General features: G+C 35.9%; 1 protein-coding gene across 1 annotated transcript; it reads left to right on the top strand.

The window, feature by feature from the left end:
- The first annotated feature begins 1,923 nt into the window (after positions 1-1,923).
- LOC144440143 (mitochondrial import receptor subunit TOM70-like) lies at positions 1,924-19,137 on the top strand. Its single transcript, XM_078129411.1, has 12 exons — positions 1,924-2,136; positions 3,092-3,265; positions 4,730-4,856; positions 5,178-5,287; positions 5,950-6,138; positions 6,205-6,278; positions 8,390-8,594; positions 9,792-9,926; positions 10,595-10,819; positions 13,517-13,614; positions 14,262-14,384; positions 15,212-19,137. Exons 1-12 carry the CDS (start codon positions 1,924-1,926, stop codon positions 15,363-15,365), a joined length of 1,827 nt encoding a protein of 608 aa, XP_077985537.1. The 3' UTR covers positions 15,366-19,137.
- Positions 19,138-20,528: the final 1,391 nt, after the last annotated feature.

Raw genomic sequence — 20,528 nt, 5'->3', positions numbered from 1 at the left:
TAATTTAATTGATCTAATTCTTTTATGCAGCACACAGAGAACTGTGAGTGTGATAAAACTTAAGTTACATCATGTGAAAATATTTAACGTCATCATAATTATAATATTAAGATTATGATACGAGCTCATGCATTATCATACTTCAGGGCTCGAAAGTAATAGTAGTTCCATGTCCACAGACTACCAATTAATGTCATAGGGCTACCACAATGTGTAGCTGTAGCCCACTCAGGCTACAATGTACCATTGATTATGCAATGATTTAAAAGATGGAAGATTTATGGATGTGAAAGTATCTTATTAACAAAGATATTTCCAATGGAGGAACTCTGTTTTCAGTTTAGGAATATGGGACTATTGGTCACCATCCTTGGATTACCAATTGGTAGCTCAATATGACTACCAAAGAAAAAAGTTTACTTCAAGCCCTGTACTTCATCAATAACAACATAACTGCATGTTGCTATGTTCTCCCATAACAAATTGACAAGTGTGGAAATCTTTTGTTATTTCTAAACAAAAATTATACTAGAAACTATAGTATTTAACATTACTTCAGAATGTAATAAAAACAGCTACCTGACCCAAAATTGTCTTTATCTGGTCTGTAACCAGTAACTACTTTATAGAGGGTTTATGAGTCCTCTTGGGAGTAGTCTGGATGCCAACGTGGTTTGTGAGTGGAGGTGGAAATCATCATGATACCGTATAGGAACTAGATTATCTTAAGAAAGTAGTCTAGAGCAAACAGTTTACTTGGGCATGTGTGTCTGTATCTGAATGCATACAGTATTTTTCTTGAGGGTTGTAAATAGGTAAAACCATTTAGTTATGAGGGGAGCCCTTTGGCCTCTATGGTATAATGTACCAGAGTTCACAAATCATTTTCCCTCGAGTTCACGAACAAATTATGGTATAATGTAACATATGGCAAGTTTTACCCGATTTCCCTCTTTCTTTTATCAGGATTTTTAGCCCTTAATAAAACACTTGTATGTATATATGTGTAAAGGGTGTATCCTATGGACATCTGTTAACACAAGGTACAGTAAATACTCTGTTACTTTTTGGTAGTGACCCTAGACTAGGAGGTTGACCCCATTCATCACTCCCATCACAACAATCACATATCCCATCATTAACACGACTTGATGGCACTGATTTCTCATCCAGTACACAGTAAAACTTTCCCATTACACAGGCACTAGTTCCTGGTTCATCACTTCCATCATGACAGTCACAATAGTCATCATTCACCTGGGAAAATGGAATAACAGTTGAAATCTTCCCGATATTATTTGAGTTCAAACATGTAAACTGGTTCTTTGTATCGGGTATGTAGAATCTTTTAAGGCCAGGTCGGATGCCTAATACACTGGGATGAGGAATGGCAAATATTATGTCCCCTTTCGAGTTCTCCATCTGCTGTCGTTCCCTGGTTACGTCTTGGAACAAGGTTCCCATGGAAACAAGCTGAAGAATGATGAAGAAAACGCCAGCAAATACCACTGCTATGAAGCAGGAACATACCATACGTCGGCGACTTCGATACTTCAACATGTTTGGATGGTAAAAGTTTCCTCGCACAAAAACAGGACAATCATGATACTTTGCAGGCTTTCTGGATCATTAGGTGTGCAACCAGTGCATGTCATTCGAGCACGTACACAGCACGAGTTTAAACTTTAACCCTTAAAATAAGTCACCCTAGGTTGGTGTGTGAAAAGAACAACCTGGCGTCGGACAGGTGTTTCTAAAAATATGAGAAAGTTTTAGTTTTGATCAGCATTATTCTTCAGACAGACTATTAAAAACAGAGAATTTTACACTGAAATTATTTCAGATTTTTTGTTAACACATCATTTAATGTCATATAAGGAAATAATACAGAGTTAGGGATGTTAAATCTTTACGAAATCCAACATGGCGTCGAGTGGTGGTGGCTCAGAAAACGTGAGTGAGGGGTCGTGGCCGAAATGGTTGATCGCTTTAGCCGTCGGAGCACCTGTCGCTGTTGGGCTTGCAGGAGTCGTTTACTATTCAAGGAAGAAATCTAAAGTGTCAGAAAGAAAGGACCCTGAAGGTGGGCCAACAGAAGAGAAACCTGCAACCGAACCTAGCCCGCCCTCAGAGTTGGTAAGGTCACTCGCTGCATGTATTGCATTTAATTTCTTATATACGTCTACACTCGTGACACGTGTTTGCATCACATTTGTAGATCAAGCGTCTGTTAAATTCATTTTTAATTTGCATGTAACTGGATAGCGAACCGCAGTATGATATTAGTAGCATCATAATCGAACCACTTGTGATTGTCAATCAGCATTAGGTACTAGCAAATACCACGGAAATACGATAGGCATGATCATATATTGACATTCAGGATTTAATTAATCTTGATTATATAGGTCAAACTTTGCCCTTCAAGTTGTTATTTGCATTCACCAGGTTTCAAAATAACAGATAATTTACTTTAGTATTGCAATGTATAATTAAAGTATGCAGGGGTTAACAAATCATTTTGTGAACTGGTGGTCCCCGGACCAGTGCCTTAAAAAATCCAGTGGTCTGCAGAAAGAATTAGTGGTCCCAGGTCTCACTAATGTGAAACATTAAATCTTGCCTATTAATCTGTATATTCAGACGACTTCTTAAGTTATTAACAGTAAGGTACTGGTCCGACGGACCACACAAGGTAAAATTTGTGTGGACCGCCCAAAAAAAATTACTAGTCCAGAACCCAGGACCAGTGGATTTGTTCACCCCTGGTATGCCAAACTGCATATTCCAGGGTATTTTGCACAGTACAGTGTACATGTATAATTATAAGAAGCAGAAAGCTTCATTGCAGCTGTAGATATGTGATAGCCGACTGTCCCCAAATAATAGTAAAACAGCTAACTGCCCAATATTAAATGGAAGTGAAGAACATGTGACCCAGACAGTAATCAGTATGAGTTCTTGCCTTTCTTGTTCTTTTATGTTTTCAGTTTGTTTTCCTAGTTTAGTAGTGGTGTTTTTGATGGAAGTGTTGATGTCAGATATACATTATTTTTTGAAAGTACAATGTAGAAACTTGGTTATCACACAGAACCCAGCAGCAAAGGCACAGTCAGAAAAGAACAAAGGTAACAAGTATTTCAAAGGAGCTAAATATGAAGCAGCAATTAAATGCTATACTGAGGCTATCACTATATGTCCACCAGAAAACACCAAGGAACTATCCACATTCTATCAGAACAGGGCAGCAGCACATGAGCAACTGGTATGTATGAAAAACAGAATCTGTTTTGTGATCCATTCAGAGTTGCAGTCACACCAGAACAGTACACTTGATGTAAGATCAGGAGTAGGAATATTTTGTGATCCACTCAGAGTTGCAGTCACACCAGAACAGTACACTTCATGTAAGATTAGGAGTAGGAAAACTTTGTGATCCACTCAAAGTTGCAGTCACACCAGAACAGCACACTTAATGTAAGATTAGGAGTAGGAATATTTTGTGATCCACTCAGAGTTGCAGTCACACCAGAACAGTACACTTAATGTAAGATTAGGAGTAGGAAAATTTTGTGATCCACTCAGAGTTGCAGTCACACCAGAACAGCACACATGATGTAAGATTAGGAGTAGGAATATTTTGTGATCCACTCAGAGTTGCAGTCACACCAGAACAGCACACATGATGTAAGATTAGGAGTAGGAATATTTTGTGATCCACTCAGAGTTGCAGTCACACCAGAACAGCACACATGATGTAGGAGTAGGAATATTTTGGGAATACATCTATGTAGACTGCTCAGAGTTGCACAGCAACATAATGGTAGTACAATGTACATACATTTGTAGATGCTTGTAATTCTTTTAAATCATATGTTATGCTAGAGTGTAAGAATAGATACAGACTTTCGTGCTACACTCAGCCAGCACTCATCTGGTAGGGCTGAACAGCAACATACATGTATCTCACAATCTAATGTACTGCTTAAAACATTGAACTTCATGTGGAGATATCAATAGGATTGTGGTTCTGAATAGTTTCTTACTTTTCAACTCTTGATACAAATTACCAAAGCCACAATGGTTGCCAGAAAAATGTTTCTACTAATTGTATGCCAAGAATGCATCATTGACCAAAACAATATTTTGATAGTGCACATTTACTTGTTCATCACAAGTACAATGTACCTAATGAAATATAGACTGTTTATTTAGCAGGCCATTTAGAAATATGTACTATTGCAGATATCTACTACAAAGTCAAAGTAAATCTATGGAACTTCTACTACTAATAAAAAGGTTATAATTTTTAGTTGTTAGCAGTGTCTTTGTGCTTTATGTGTTTATAAAGTAATGTAATAATCGTAATTTGACAATTTAGGTCACTACGTTTGGAAATAAACCATTAATATTATTGTAATTTTGCAAATAACATTCTAGGAATTGAGTATTCTGTGATAAGTGGTGGAAAAGTATTATATATGTTTATGTTTTGACCTGAATAGGTGAAACATTCATCTTAAGTAATAATAACCCTTGGTCGTGGTACAAGAATGTATTATTATTATGTTGTACCGACCTGATGAATGTGTATAAGGAAGTTATTATTTGTAGTGATAGTAAAGTTACCTTATTGGAATCTAGTTTTTGAAGCGACTACTTATGTAGCTACAGGGTCAAGTATCTATTTTATTCCTCGATAATATTTATATTCTCTTTTCCTCCCCAGAAAAACTACCATGAGGTGATTGAAGACTGTACAAAGGCCCTAGAATTCAATTCTCAATATGCTAAGGCTTTATTTAGAAGAGCTAAGGCTTATGAGAAGACAGGAGAGAAAATGAAATGTTTGGAAGGTAAATATACATATAAATAGAGGCTGCAATGGATTGTATGCTCCCCAGGGAGTTGAGGAAGTAAAGGGTCGTTGTGCCGCTATAGATCCGTGTGCCAGGGTAATACAAATGTACGTAGTAATTGTAAAGTGCTTTGAGCACAGAGTGGGAAAGTGCTATATAAGAACCAACATTATGAGTGTTATTATTTTTACTTTAATGATGTTAGCTGACTACTTCTTCTATTATAGATGTTACAGCTATATGTATAAGAACCAACATTATTATTATTATTATTTTTACTTTAATGATGTTAGCTGATAAATTCTTCTTTGATTACAGATGTTACAGCTACTTGTATACTGGAAGGATTCCAGAATCAAAATAGCATGTTGTTAGCTGACAAAGTTCTAAAAGAAATGGGGAAAGAAAAGGCAGATAAGAAATACAAGGTAAGTTGGATTTGTTATGACACCTAATGTTTTACAACTTGTTATATTTAAATTTACCATTTGCATAAAAAAGACATAGGTAAGTAAATTTGTGATAAATTCTAGAGAACTTGTTATCAAAGTCGATGAGTATTTATCATCTACAATCAATGTTTCTTCTGTACTAATCTCGTACATGTACTGTATGGTAAAATGACTGACCACTTCTGACCAGTGTGCCCTCTAAGAGGCCAATTTGACATGCCACTGACGCATACAATTTCTAGTGATGCACCAAAATGTGGTGTTCCCCAATCTCTTACTACATGTATGTGGTGACTTACAAGAAATCCCAGTTTTTCCCATTCTGACTCGCAACAACAAAATTTGGCTACCACTAGAGGGCACACTGCCAATGACATGTTGGCAGGTTTGTTTCCTCGAAAGAACATTATGTACACCCTTCACTAGGAAAGCTGTCAATAGCCTTCAAATTTGCTGTAAATGTGTTGGCAGTCAAGCAAGTATAGTAGGAAGTAAGCTTTCCCATACTACAGTCATTGATTCAACTGATAAATTGTGTCTCAGGACCTGACTACAAACAAGCAAAGTATAAGCTAGGAGTGAACGACATCTACTTTTCAGCCGAATGAAGACTAATTTTATGTTGTCTTGTTTTACAGGCCAGAGTTCCATCGATGCCATCAAAACAATTCATCAAATCGTACTTCTCCTCATTCTCACAAGATATTATTTCAAAACCATTGGAAGAAATCGCTGACCCTAAACCACTTCCAGACACAGAGTTTGTGATAGAGAACAAGACAGAAATAACACCAGTGACAGAAGACACACCAGAGGGAGAGACACCAGTGACAGAAGACACAAAAGTGACACCAGCTGAGACAGAGAGTACAATAGAGACAGAGATAGCGGAGACAAAAGAAGAGAAGGTGGCAACAGATGATGAAGATAAAGATAAAGATGAAACCGAGGAGATTCGCCAAGCAAGGTAATGTATGGCCAAGGAATATATTTGTCAGTTATTTCATTGCCAAAGAATATATTTGTCAGTTATGTCATTGCCAAGGAATATATCTGTCAGTTATTTCATTGCCAAGGAATATATCTGTCAGTTATGTCATTGCCAAGGAATATATCTGTCAGTTATGTCATTGCCAAGGAATATATCTGTCAGTTATTTCATTACCAAGGAATATATATCAGTTGTTTCATTGCCAAGGAATATATGTGTCAGTTATTTCATTGCCAAGGAATATATCTGTCAGTTATTTCATTGCCAAGGAATATATTTGTCAGTTATGTCATTGCCTAGGAATATATCTGTCAGTTATGTCATTGCCAATGAATATATCTGTCAGTTATTTCATTGCCAATGAATATATTTGTCAGTTATGTCATTGCCAAGGAATATATCTGTCAGTTATTTCATTACCAAGGAATATATATCAGTTGTTTCATTGCCAAGGAATATATGTGTCAGTTATTTCATTGCCAAGGAATATATTTGTCAGTTATTTCATTGCCAAGAAATATATTTGTCAGTTATGTCATTGCCAAGGAATATATCTGTCAGTTATGTCATTACCAAGGTATATATCTGTCAGTTATTTCATTGCCAATGAATATATTTGTCAGTTATGTCATTGCCAAGGAATATATCTGTCAGTTATTTCATTGCCAATGAATATATTTGTCAGTTATGTCATTGCCAAGGAATATATCTGTCAGTTAGTTCATTGCCAAGGAATATATCTGTCAGTTATTTCATTGCCAAGGAATATATTTGTCAGTTATTTCATTGCCAAGGAATATATCTGTCAGTTATGTCTTTGCCAAGGAATAGTATATTTGTCAGTTATTTCATTGCCAAGGAATATATTTGTCAGTTATTTCATTGCCAAGGAATATATCTGTCAGTTTTTTCATTGCCAAGGAATATATCTGTCAGTTATTTCATTGCCAAGGTATATATTTGTCAGTTATTTCATTGCCAAGGAATATATCTGTCAGTTATTTCATTGCCAAGGAATATATTTGTCAGTTATTTCATTGCCAAGAAATATATCTGTCAGTTATTTCATTGCCAAGGAATATATCTGTCAGTTATTTCATTGCCAAGGAATATATTTGTCAGTTATTTCATTGCCAAGGAATACATCTGTCAGTTATGTCTTTGCCAAGGAATATATTTGTCAGTTATTTCATTGCCAAGGAATATATTTGTCAGTTATTTCGTTGCCAAGGAATATATCTGTCAGTTATGTCTTTGCCAAGGAATATATTTGTCAGTTTTTTCATTGCCAAGGAATATATCTGTCAGTTATTTCATTGCCAAGGAATATATCTGTCAGTTATTTCATTGCCAAGGTATATATTTGTCAGTTATTTCATTGCCAAGGAATATATCTGTCAGTTATTTCATTGCCAAGGAATATATTTGTCAGTTATTTCATTGCCAAGCAAAGTATTTGTGTGGTATTTAACTAACAGGCAAACTATTTCTGTGGTACATTTATTTCACTACCAACCCAGGTATATCATTGCCAAGCAAAATATTTTTGTGTATTTTACTGCTAAGCAAGGCATTTAACAGTAATTTTGTTGACAAGCAGTGTATTTGTATGTATTTCATCGCCAAGCAGTGTATTTGTATGTATTTCATTGTCAAATGCCTAGCTAAATATGTTGTAATGTAATTGTCTATACTGTAGCCACAAAAATGTATGTGGACATAGACATCTGATTACATATACATGTCTAGAAATGGCACATACAGATTTCTAGGCTCCCATTACTGGGTTTAAAATTAGCAGTGGTTAAGGGTATATACAATGTAGACTAGCATTAGTAAACATTGTATCTTCACAACCACATTTAGAATGTACATGTAGTAGTCTATTAGACCCATGGGAAATGAAATTGTAGCTAAAATAAATTTGACTACCAGCCCAAAAGTTAAGTTTGAGCCCTGCTTCTTAACTACTGTACATTGTATACAACCATCATGATTCTATCAATTTTTCCCCTCCACACCTCTTGCCCCCCCCCCCCCCCTCCACATTTTTCTGATATTTTTGTGTCTTGTTTATTTAGCCTAAGTGGTTATGTTAAAGCTAAGAAGTTATTTGACCTGGAGGAATATGATGACATCATTGATGAATGTACCAAGGAAATTGATAACAATGGAAAATATATAGAATATGCATTGTTGATGAGAGCTACGTTCTATATGCTGAAGGGTCAAGCCAACCTAGGCAAGCCAGATTTAAACAAACTCATAGATATGGAAGGTGCTAACAAGAAGGTAAGTAACACTGTTGTGGTAAGTTAAGGAGGTTAGTAGTCCCTAGGCAAGCCACATTTAAACAAAGTCATAGATATGGAAGGTGCTAACAAGAAGGTAAGTAACACTGTTGTGGTAAGTTAAGGAGGTTAATAGTCCCAAGGCAAGCCGGATTTAAACAAACTCATAGATATGGAAGGTGCAAACAAGAAGGTAAGTGACACTCTTATGGTAAGTTAGGGAGGTTAGTACCGGTAGTCCCTAGGCAAGACAGATTTAAACAAACTCATAGATATGGAAGGTGCTAACAAGAAGGTAATTAACACTGTTGTGGTAAGTTAAGGAGGTTAGTAGTCCCTAGGCAAGCCAAATTTAAACAAAGTCATAGATATGGAAGGTGCTAACAAGAAGGTAAGTAACACTGTTGTGGTAAGTTAAGGAGGTTAGTAGTCCCTATAAGCAAGCCAGATTAAACAAATTTATAAAATAGAAGGTGCTCACAAGACGGTAAGTAACACTTTTGCGGTAAGCTAGAGAGCTTAGTAGTCCCTAGGCTAGCCGGATTTAAACAAACTCATAGATATGGAAGGTGCTAGAGCCCGTAGCATCTCAAAGCAACCCAGCTATAGGTTGTGACATCTTTTTAAGTGGCCATATGGATGAGGAGTGGGTATTTATTTAGGATTTTTTAGTTTAAAGAACAATTTTATGGCTTTCTATTTGAAAAAAATAATGTGAAACAAGAAAGAACAAGTCTTTTGTTTGTTTGTTTGTTTGTTTGTTTGTTTGTTTGTATGTATGTATGTATGTATGTATGTATGTATGTATGTATGTATATATGTATGTATGTATGTATGTATGTATGTATGTATGTATGTATGTATGTATGTACAAACAAACATTTTACACATTTTATTAATCTTTTGCAATTTATTGTGTTACAAACAAGGACTTGGCATTTTTGTTTCACATCGTTTTTCAAGTAGGAAGCCATGATAAAATTGTTTTATAAATTAACATACCAAAATAAATACCCAATCCTCATCCATATGGCTATATTAAGCAAGCCGAATTTAGGCAAATTTATGTTTCAATAAAATAGTGTGTCTGACAAAAATATAGAAAAGTTTGGTAGCCTTTCCAATGTGTATTTCATGAATTTTGCACCAGAAAATACATGTATTTTAATAAAGTAATCTCTGACATTGTTGATTTCAGCTGCAAGTAAATGCACTCATTAAACGAGGCAGTATGTATATGCAACAAGGTAATTCCACAGATGCACTCAGTGATTTCGCCACCGGTGTCCGTGTAGATCCAGAAAATGCCGATATCTATCATCACAGGGGTCAGGTTAGTCTGTGTATTTGTAGCATTATACTTTTTGCTAGATAAGAATAATATGACAGAACTTGATGATGTGTGAGTTCTTGTACTCAGTGTATTTATACGACTGCTTGTAGTGTTCGTTGTAGAACTATATTCCCGTCTCTACTGTAATTTTCACTTATACATCTGTATTCACACTCAAACCAAGTCATGTTGATTGGTTGTCAGGGGCAACATGGTATTACATAGGTAATAATACAGAACCAGTTGAACGTTTTGTATATTTAGTTATTTGATACTACACTATGATTTGAAATTATTAATCATATTAATGTTAACAAAAAAATGAACAGATGAATACAAAATAGGAAAAAAAGATAAAAATGATATACTTTTATTGTCCACTAAAACATCAAAATTTGGAACCAGGTGATAAAAAGAATGAAACCACACACAGAGATAAATGAGAAATCAAATAAACAAACTTCCAAATTATAAGCACGCTGCAGTATCAGAAGAAGACACTTACTAATGATCTTGGTAAGTGGCTCATGATTTTGACTAGAAGAGGTGGGAGCCCTGCCCCATGTGAGTGCTTTAGACATGTTCATGTAACTCTTCACACTATATTTTCAAACACTGACTCTATAATGTGACCAAACTGACAGTATTTCCTTTCTATCTCTCTTCAGTTAAATGTGTTGTTAGACAGAGTTGAGGAGGCTCTCAGGGACTTTGAAAAATGTGTATCACTCAACCCTCATTTTGCTTTAGCCCAAGCACAACATTGCTATGCTATGTATCGTGCCGCCTTTGCACAAAGAAGTCCCATGCAATTACAGGCAGCAATGAATGCCTTTGAGAAGGTTGCTAAAGAATTCCCGGATTGTGCTGAAGCATGTGCTCTCTATGCACAGGTAAGTCAACTTGTACAGTGTGGTAAGATACATGTATGTGTCTCTTCATGTTGAGGGCACACTAACGTATGTGCTCTCTATGTGTACAATGTACGTCCTAAGGTACATGTTCTCTGTATACAGTGTACTAAAATATGTGCACTGTACATGTATGTGTAGAGGTTACTGAGGTATGTTCTCTCTCTCTGGGTTGTGCCAATGTATGTGCTCTAAAGCATGTGCTAAGGTACATGTATGTACTGTGTACCGTGTGCTAAGGTATGTGCTCTGTATAGTATGCTAAAGTATCTGTGTTTGGTGTAGAATGTGCCAAGGTATGTGCTCTGTATAGTATGCTAAAGTATCTGTGTTTGGTGTAGAATGTGCTAAGGTATGTGCTCTGTATAGTATGCTAAAGTATCTGTGTTTGGTGTAGAATGTGCTAAGGTATGTGCTCTGTATAGTATGCTAAAGTATCTGTGTTTGGTGTAGAATGTGCCAAGGTATGTGCTCTGTATAGTATGCTAAAGTATCTGTGTTTGGTGTAGAATGTGCCAAGGTATGTGCTCTGTATAGTATGCTAAAGTATCTGTGTTTGGTGTAGAATGTGCTAAGGTATGTGCTCTGTATAGTATGCTAAAGTATCTGTGTTTGGTGTAGAATGTGCCAAGGTATGTGCTCTGTATAGTATGCTAAAGTATCTGTGTTTGGTGTTGAATGTGCCAAGGTATGTGCTCTGTATAGTATGCTAAAGTATCTGTGTTTGGTGTAGAATGTGCCAAGGTATGTGCTCTGTATAGTATGCTAAAGTATCTGTGTTTGGTGTAGAATGTGCTAAGGTATGTGCTCTGTATAGTATGCTAAAGTATCTGTGTTTGGTGTAGAATGTGCCAAGGTATGTGCTCTGTATAGTATGCTAAAGTATCTGTGTTTGGTGTAGAATGTGCCAAGGTATGTGCTCTGTATAGTATGCTAAAGTATCTGTGTTTGGTGTAGAATGTGCTAAGGTATGTGCTCTGTATAGTATGCTAAAGTATCTGTGTTTGGTGTAGAATGTGCTAAGGTATGTGCTCTGTATAGTATGCTAAAGTATCTGTGTTTGGTGTAGAATGTGCTAAGGTATGTGGTCTGTATAGTATGCTAAAGTATCTGTGTTTGGTGTAGAATGTGCCAAGGTATGTGCTCTGTATAGTATGCTAAAGTATCTGTGTTTGGTGTAGAATGTGCTAAGGTATGTGCTCTGTATAGTATGCTAAAGTATCTGTGTTTGGTGTAGAATGTGCTAAGGTATGTGCTCTGTATAGTATGCTAAAGTATCTGTGTTTGGTGTAGAATGTGCTAAGGTATGTGCTCTGTAGCGTTTGCTAAGGTATGTGTGTTTGGTGTAGAATGTGCCAAGGTACATGTATGTGTTTTCTGTAAAGTGTGCTAAGGTATGTGTTCTATGTGTATAGTGTGCTAAGGTGTGTATTCTCTGTGGGGTGTGCTATGGTATGTGCTCTGTAGCATGTGCTAAGGTATGTGCTCTGTATAGTGTGCTAAAGTATCTGTGTTTGGTGTAGAATGTGCCAAGGTATGTGCTTTCTGTAAAGTGTGCTAAGGTTTGTGTTCTTGGTGTAGAGTGGTATGTGTTCTATGTGTATAGTGTGCTAAGGTGTGTATTCTCTGTGGGGTCTGCCATGGTATGTGCCCTGACTGTGTATAGTGTGCTAAAGTATCTGTGTTTGGTGTAGAATGTGCCAAGGTATGTGTTTTCTGTAAAGTGTGCTAAGGTTTGTGTTCTCTGTGTAGAGTGGTACATGTATGTGTGGTATGTGTTATCTGTGTAGAGTGTGCTAAGGTATGTGTTCTATGTGTATAGTGTGCTAAGGTACATGCATGTGTTCTCTGTGTACATGCAGAGCTCACATTATGCCGTTGTAATGTACTAAGGTACATGCTATCTACATGTGTAGTGTGAGTATGTGCTCTCTTTACACATGTAATGCAAGTCACTTCCTCAATATAGTGTGTATACATGTATTTGTCATGTTATGTACAAGTATGTATGTAAGATGAGTTGGTTAAATAAAAAAGGATCAGTCCAACTACAAAATGACGACCAAACACTGGAAACCAGATCGTGAAAGTAATGGATTTTATGGAGTTTGACAATGATACAAGATGACCGTATATGGTTAAATGCTACCCACGTACATTAAGTGCAAGCCCAAGTTTTGAAGGAAAGCATTAGTTATATTGAAATGTTTGTCTGTCAGTGTGTATGTTGGTGTATGTATGTATGTATGTATGTATGTATGTATGTATGTATGTATGTATGTATGTATGTATGTATGTATATATGTATGTGTGTGTGTGTATGTGTGTGTGTATGTATGTATGTATGTATGTATGTATGTACATGTATGTATGCATGTATGTATGTATGTATGTATGTATGTATGTATGTATGTATGTATGTATGTGTGTGTGTATGTGTGTATGTATGTATGTATGTATGTATGTATGCATGCATGAATGTATGTATGTATGTATGTGTGTATGTATGTATGTATGTATGTATGTGTGTGTGTGTGTGTGTATGTATGTATGTATGTATGTATGTATGTATGTATGTATGTATGTATGTATGTATGAATTACATACATGATACATGCATACACATGTATTCATTCATTCATTCATTCATTCATTCATTCACTATCATTCTTGTTGCAGGCACTCAATGACCAACAACAATATGACAGAGCTGATGAGCTGTTCTTGAAAGCTATTAAATTAGAGCCTGGCAATCCAACTACTTATGTACATAGAGGGTAAGTCTAAATATCTAAATATTGGTATTTTGTTTTATATCTAGAATTGTGTCAGTGATATTGAAAGTGTTATTTTGTCAGGGCAGTGATGTCACAGGTGATGGTGGAGTTTGGTGTCAAAGTCTTAAAATTGAATATGAAAATGACTTTGGCTTTGATGCCTAAGGCTAATGTATGCAGTGTATAGTAAGGTTACTACTTATACATTGTATGTAACTTAGCCAGTGTGGTTGGGGACAGATTTACACAATGCTCAGAAAATGCAAAGTCATAAATTATTCTTTTGCAACTATACTGTTACTGTTAAGAGAGTGGTAGACTGTAGCGATGTTTATGTACAGTGTTTTTATTCATGTATGTACAGTGATTCTCTCCAGTACAGGCTTTGGAGAGATATTCTCTATTGATTTTTTGTCATTACTTTTTATGTTTGTTTATATGGGCCTCGAACCTGATTCAAACAATAAATACATTATTTTTCAATATTGTTGATAGTTTAGATGGAAAATACTCTTGACCTCGGGGATTTGTCACTATTCTTTTTTGACTTGTAGTATCAGGACCCTTAGGTCACTCGTATTTTCCTTGGCTGTACAAATAAAGTTATCGAGGAATTGAATCTAAATGTGTTGAGTTTGTTTCCACAGATTACTAATGCTACAATGGAAGCAAGATGTTGACACTTCTGTCAGTTTAATGAAGAAAGCTTTAGAGATTGACGACAAGTGTGACTTTGCTTATGAAACACTTGGAACTATTGAAGTACAAAGGTAAGTACATATGAAACACTAGGAGCCTATGAACCATTAGAAACCTGAGAAACATTCAGAATTATTGCAGTACAGATGTACATGTAAGAATCTATGAAACACTGAGAATGTAAAAAACACTAGAAACTTTGAAGTACAGCGGTAAGAACACATTATACACCAGGAATTTTTGAAGTACAGAGGTAAGAACACGTTACACACTAGGAATTTTTGAAGTACAGAGGTAAGAACACATTATACACTAGGAATTTTTGAAGTACAGAGGTAAGAACACATTATACACTAGGAATTTTTGAAGTACAGCGGTAAGAACACGTTATACACTAGAAATTTTTGAAGTACAGCGGTAAGAACACGTTATACACTAGAAATTTTTGAAGTACAGCGGTAAGAACACATAATACACTAGAAATTTTTGAAGTACAGCGGTAAGAACACGTTATACACTAGGAATTTTTGAAGTACAGAGGTAAGAACACGTTATACACTAGGAATTTTTTGAAGTACAGCGGTAAGAACACATTATACACTAGGAATTTTTGAAACCAAAGGAAATATTTAACTATAGAGGAAAGAACGTATGAAAGACTTGCATCTCTTGAAATACAAAGACTCCTACGAAACAAATGAAACACTGTGATTAAAAAATCCCTGAGACTGAATACCATATGTACATGTGGAATGAATGATAGATTGAAATGGGATGAGAATATAATGTCAATATGGATAAGGGTTATTATATCATTTACACATAGGTGTGAATTGTAAACTGATAGCAATTCTAAGTCCTTACAATGTAAAACAAAGTCAACACTGTTCTATTTCAGAGGAAATTTAGACCAAGCAATCCAGTTATTTGAGAAGGCCATAGATCTGGCAAGAACAGAGATGGAAATGGCACACTTGTATTCACTACTGGATGCAGCTATTGCACAATCAAGAATCGCGGCAAAGTACAACATTAGACCACCCATGCACTGAGAGTTGGAATAGATACAGAGGGTCAGAATACCATTTGAATGTACTACTATCACAGGGTACAAAATACCACCATCAAATACCACCATGTATGTGATTACATGTACAATGGACTACCACAATTACTGAGATTGAACTAAAATTTACTCTGGATCACACTGGACTACCACCAAAGTTGTAATTATGCTGTAATTTCGCTTAAAATTCCTGGTACCCTATGTACCACCATGCAGTGTGAATTTATTAAACTAACTCAAAAAAAGTTGTAATTATGTTTAATAACCCAAACTGTAGAGAATTTTACATAGAATTTACAATGAAGTAGACATCATTGAATGGTGCAGATTTGAAAACTTGTGATTGAACTGATTACTGATCAGCTGTTATGTAGTGTTTGTTAGAGTCATAACCAGAATGAAAACAATTGGAATTCCTGCATAAAATGAATGTTGTTTGAATTCCTACATTAATGACTGTTCTGAGGTGTTTCTCACCAAATTAGTATAAATGTTAAGTTTGTATCAGGCAATACTTTGAAAACTGTGTATAACAAATGTAAGGAGACACACAGAAAGTTTGTACATTTAAGTACATTGTACTGTGGCAGATCCATTGATTTATCTGAAATGGATTTGGACTTATGCTTTGAATGGTTTGTGTTATGGTGAGATGTTTATGAAAAAGATGTGTTCTGTATAATGAAATGGTTATTAGAGCTAGATGTTCCTTTTATTGAAATGTATAACACCGTGAACGTTTCCGTGTGGTGTAAAAATGTTCACCCTAGTGAAGACTTTGTTATAGTGAAGGTTTCAGCATGATGTAGAAAGTGTTCACCATGGGGAAGACTTTGTTATCGTGAAGAGTTCATTATGATGTAGAAGTGTTCACCATAGTGAAGACTTTGTGATAGTGAAGGTTTCAGCATGGTGTAGAAGGGTTCACCATAGTGAAGACTTTGTGATAGTGAAGGTTTCAGCATGGTGTAGAAGGGTTCACCATAGTGAAGACTTTGTGATAGTGAAGGTTTCAGCATGGTGTAGAAGTGTTCACCATAGTGAAGACTTTTGTTATAGTGAAGGCTTCAGCATGGTGTAGAAGTGTTCACCATAGCAAAGACTTTGTGATAGTGAAGGCTTCAGCATGGTGTAGAAGTGTTGACCATAGTGAAGACTTTTGTTATAGTGAAGGTTTCAGCATGATGTAGTAGTGTTCACCATGGGGAAGACTTTGTGATAGTGAAGGGTCCATTATAATAAAGCGATGTTTATAACGAAACAGTCATTGTAGTGTTCATTTTTAGTGAAGCATTCCTTATAATGAACTGGTCATTGCAGTGAAGTTTCTTTCATTAGGAAATGCTTATGTCAGTGAATGTCCTCGTGATGAACTACATGTACATCACAGTGAAGACTTCATTATGATGAAGTGTTCATTGTAGTAAGGTGTTCGTAATTTTTATAATGAAATGTTCATTACAGTGTTCATTTACTTTGGAATTGCTGATTATAGTGAAGTGTTCATTATAGGGAAGTGTTTACCATAGGAAAGTTTTTACCATAGTGTTCAGTATAGGGAAGTGTTTAGCAAGGAAAGTGTTCATTACAGTGAAGTGTTTACCATAGGAAAGTGTTCATTACAGTGAAGTGTTTACCATAGGAAAGTGTTCATTACAGTGAAGTGTTTACCCCAAGGAAGTATTTACCATAGTGTTCATTATAGGGAAGTGTTTACCGTTTACCGTAGATAATTGTACACCATAGTGAAGTGTTCATTATAGTGAAATGTTTACCATAGGAAAGTGTTCATTACAGTGACGTGTGTACCACAAGGAAGTATTTACCATAGTGTTCGTTATAGTGACACGTTTACCATAGGGAAGTGTTCACCATAACAAAGTGTTCACTGAAGGCGAGGGAATCAAATGTGTTCGTAACCACACCATGTGTACATTATACAAACAATCTGATTTGTAGTAAGGGAACATTCACATTGCAGTGTTGTCAGTACATATATATCGTCACGTCAGTGCAGAAAGGTCATATCTGCTATGCAATTGTATAGTCAGATGCAACCTTACTGCACTGATGTTGTCATGAGATCACAATACCTTTCCTCAAGAAACCAGCAAATGTATTACTTTTCATGAAATAATATGACAAATAAGAATCCAAAGCAATGTTTGAAAGACACAGACCCAGTGTATAGTCAGAAAGGTCCAGTCATTGTCCATTTATGCAACCATGTGATACTTGCTACTCATGTGTGGAGCATATATTACATGATGATAGGATATTTCAGGCTAAACCTACGTGAAGATGGGGTCTATGATTTCAGTTCTACATAAAGATGGGGTCTGTGATTTCAGTTCTACGTAACGATGGGGTCTATGATTTCAGTTCTACGTAACGATGGGGGTGTATTTTCAGTTCTATGTAAAGATGGGGTGTATTTTCAGTTCTACGTAAAGATGGGATCTATGATTTCAATTCTACATAAAGATGGGGGTGTATTTTCAGTTCTACATAAAGATGGGATCTATGATTTCAATTCTACATAAAGATGGGTCTATGATTTCAGTTCTGCATTAAAGATAATAATAATAATAATAATAATAATAATAATCTTTATTTACACTGGATAGTTCTTTAAGCATTTAAACACTTGTCTCCCAAGAAGTCCAGTGAGGGCCATCCCTCATGGGTTCAGTGTTAATGCAGGAGGAAACCGGAGTACCCGGGGAAAACCTGTGTGTTCGGTAGAGTCAAACTGAACGACACTCTTCTTACTTACAGCGTGGTAAATTTATTCGAACCCTGAATGGGGTTCGAACCCCGACCGCAGTGGTAAGAGGCAAGTGGTTTAACCACTTGGCCACCGACAACCCTGATGGGGTCTGTGATTTCAGTTCTGCATAAAGATGGGGTGTATGATTTCAATTCTACAAATACAATGTTGGTGAGGTAACAGGTGAAGCTAGTAGTTTGTTTTGTATGTTGAGTTTTTCAACAATGTTGACGTATAGAATGTAGAAAGACTTCAATGGTGTGAATGCTGTGACTTTCAAGTGGTGCAAGGGGATAGCATGAATGTCTTTAAATTCAACTATACAGCAATTTTAGTTTTAAAGCGGGCAGGGTTTTTAATTGTAACAAGCAATTTGAGAGGTATTTGTATTTTCTCAAGAGTGATGTAAGAATTTATAGGGATCTTATTGTTAACTTTTTTTTATTGTATGCATTCAATTAAATTTTGTAAAACTGAGAAGATGGCTAACTTGCAATTATTGTTCTCTAAGGAATACATCACCATGTTCTTAACTAAGAGATCACAGACTACTAATTACAAATATCCGACGTGTATCTATTCCTTTTATTTTCTGTACACTTCTATTTCACTACTAGGAAAGCAACACAAAACAAAATAGACACAAAGGTGAACTAATTTAATACTCTTTGTCAATCTGTGGACAAAGCCTGAAGTATGCTGTCGAAAATTTCAGGTAAAAATTTCAAGTTTGCATTTGGAACGAAATTTCAGTACAATATCATTCTTAATTTGTGTTTAGGATATTTTTTTTTAAAAGTGCATGGATATCTGGTGATTCACAGGAACCCCGACAACATGACACCCCCACCCCAGCCCACCACAACTCTTTAACAGTTGTGAAATGGTCTAATTCAGTTCATCAAATTATCCAGGAACAACTGTGTTTTACATTTTTCTTTCCGAAATCTTTCTGCTTGATGCATGTATTAATTGAATGTTTTTTTCTCTGAGAACACCTCAAGAGTGTATTTTCAGTACTTTTTTTCACTTCTAGAGATGAGACAATAAAATAAACCAGTAAAAGTGTACGAAGTGGTGTTTGGTATTCAGTGATCAAAGTAGACTTTGAACGTCAAATATTATGATTATTAAAATATTTCCAGTAATATAAAAGTAGAAAAACAACTGAAAAGTGGATTGTCTCAGCAAAGCTCAGATCGAAGGGGTTCTAAAAGTTTCGACGAACTTTTGCCCTGTTAACAGAGCATCATCCGGTCAGTAGAGATTTGTTTTCAGGGTAAAGACTAGTCTTGCTGCTAGACGTTCGGGCTTTTTTTCGATACGATAAGCGAACGAAGTTCGGGCGTGTGTCGTATTCTATCGGAAGAACATCCGAGGTCTAGCAGATAGACTAGGTAAAGACCCCATTATGACGATTTTCTTTTTTCATGCAGTAGTCAGTCCTTCATTATCCATATGAAATACATCGTGTTTGTTTGTAATCAGTGTGATATCCGTGTAGTCAAAATCGTTTCTGTAATAGGGAACTTGCAATCCAGGCTGAGCATGCTCAGACGCGAAGGACTATGGGATTATCTGTGGTTATCGTAATACCTAATCCGGAGCTACTGATAAAGTAAACCTCAGGGTAACTATGAATTGATTATTTGTGGTTTCAAAAATGTAACAGCATTGTCTACAATGCTAAATGATTAGTATTTATTATCACATTTCCCATGATGCAACATTCATCATGGCGGGTTTGCAAATTCCCTATTGCGGTTAAATGGTTGATGGCATTTCATTTTCGTTCAGTATATCGTACTACTAGAGCTAGCAGCACAGCAATCACGTGTCATTTACTTATAAATAGCTGCAATTGTAAATGCATTCAGGTATATAAATATTGGTATATATTTTGGTCTATAAAGCCAATCAATGCTGCTAATTCTTTACAAAGTCTACATCGATTGAACTTGACAGTTCTCAATGTGGTGATTTCATTTTAAACACCTCATACGTTAGATTATGCCAATTTCTCCTCCACTTGACTTGATTTGACAAAAGTTTGTTCGAATATCGTGTAAGGTTTAATTGCCATTTGCTCAGCTTTGATTTTTAACCCTGTCAGAGGTAGGCCGTCAGCTCGATGTACGTGATTAGTTTCATTGTTACGAATAAAGCATATGTTATTGTATATGCCAACTGCACGTGCCAAGAACATTGATCTTGAGTAGTCTATTTTGACAAAGATTAAAACATACGTTCTGGGTCTTTCTGTAAACACTAAAAAGACAAAAACAATGATCTTTGATAAGGGTAATCGTCTCATTGCAAATCAGTCATTTTATTTTGGGAATAATGTAATTGAAGCAGTTAGGCATTATACAAATGTAG

This window comes from Glandiceps talaboti, chromosome 9, assembly GCF_964340395.1.
Source record: "Glandiceps talaboti chromosome 9, keGlaTala1.1, whole genome shotgun sequence".
NCBI lineage: Eukaryota > Metazoa > Hemichordata > Enteropneusta > Spengelidae > Glandiceps > Glandiceps talaboti.
This window is presented reverse-complemented; position numbering and strand designations above follow the sequence as displayed.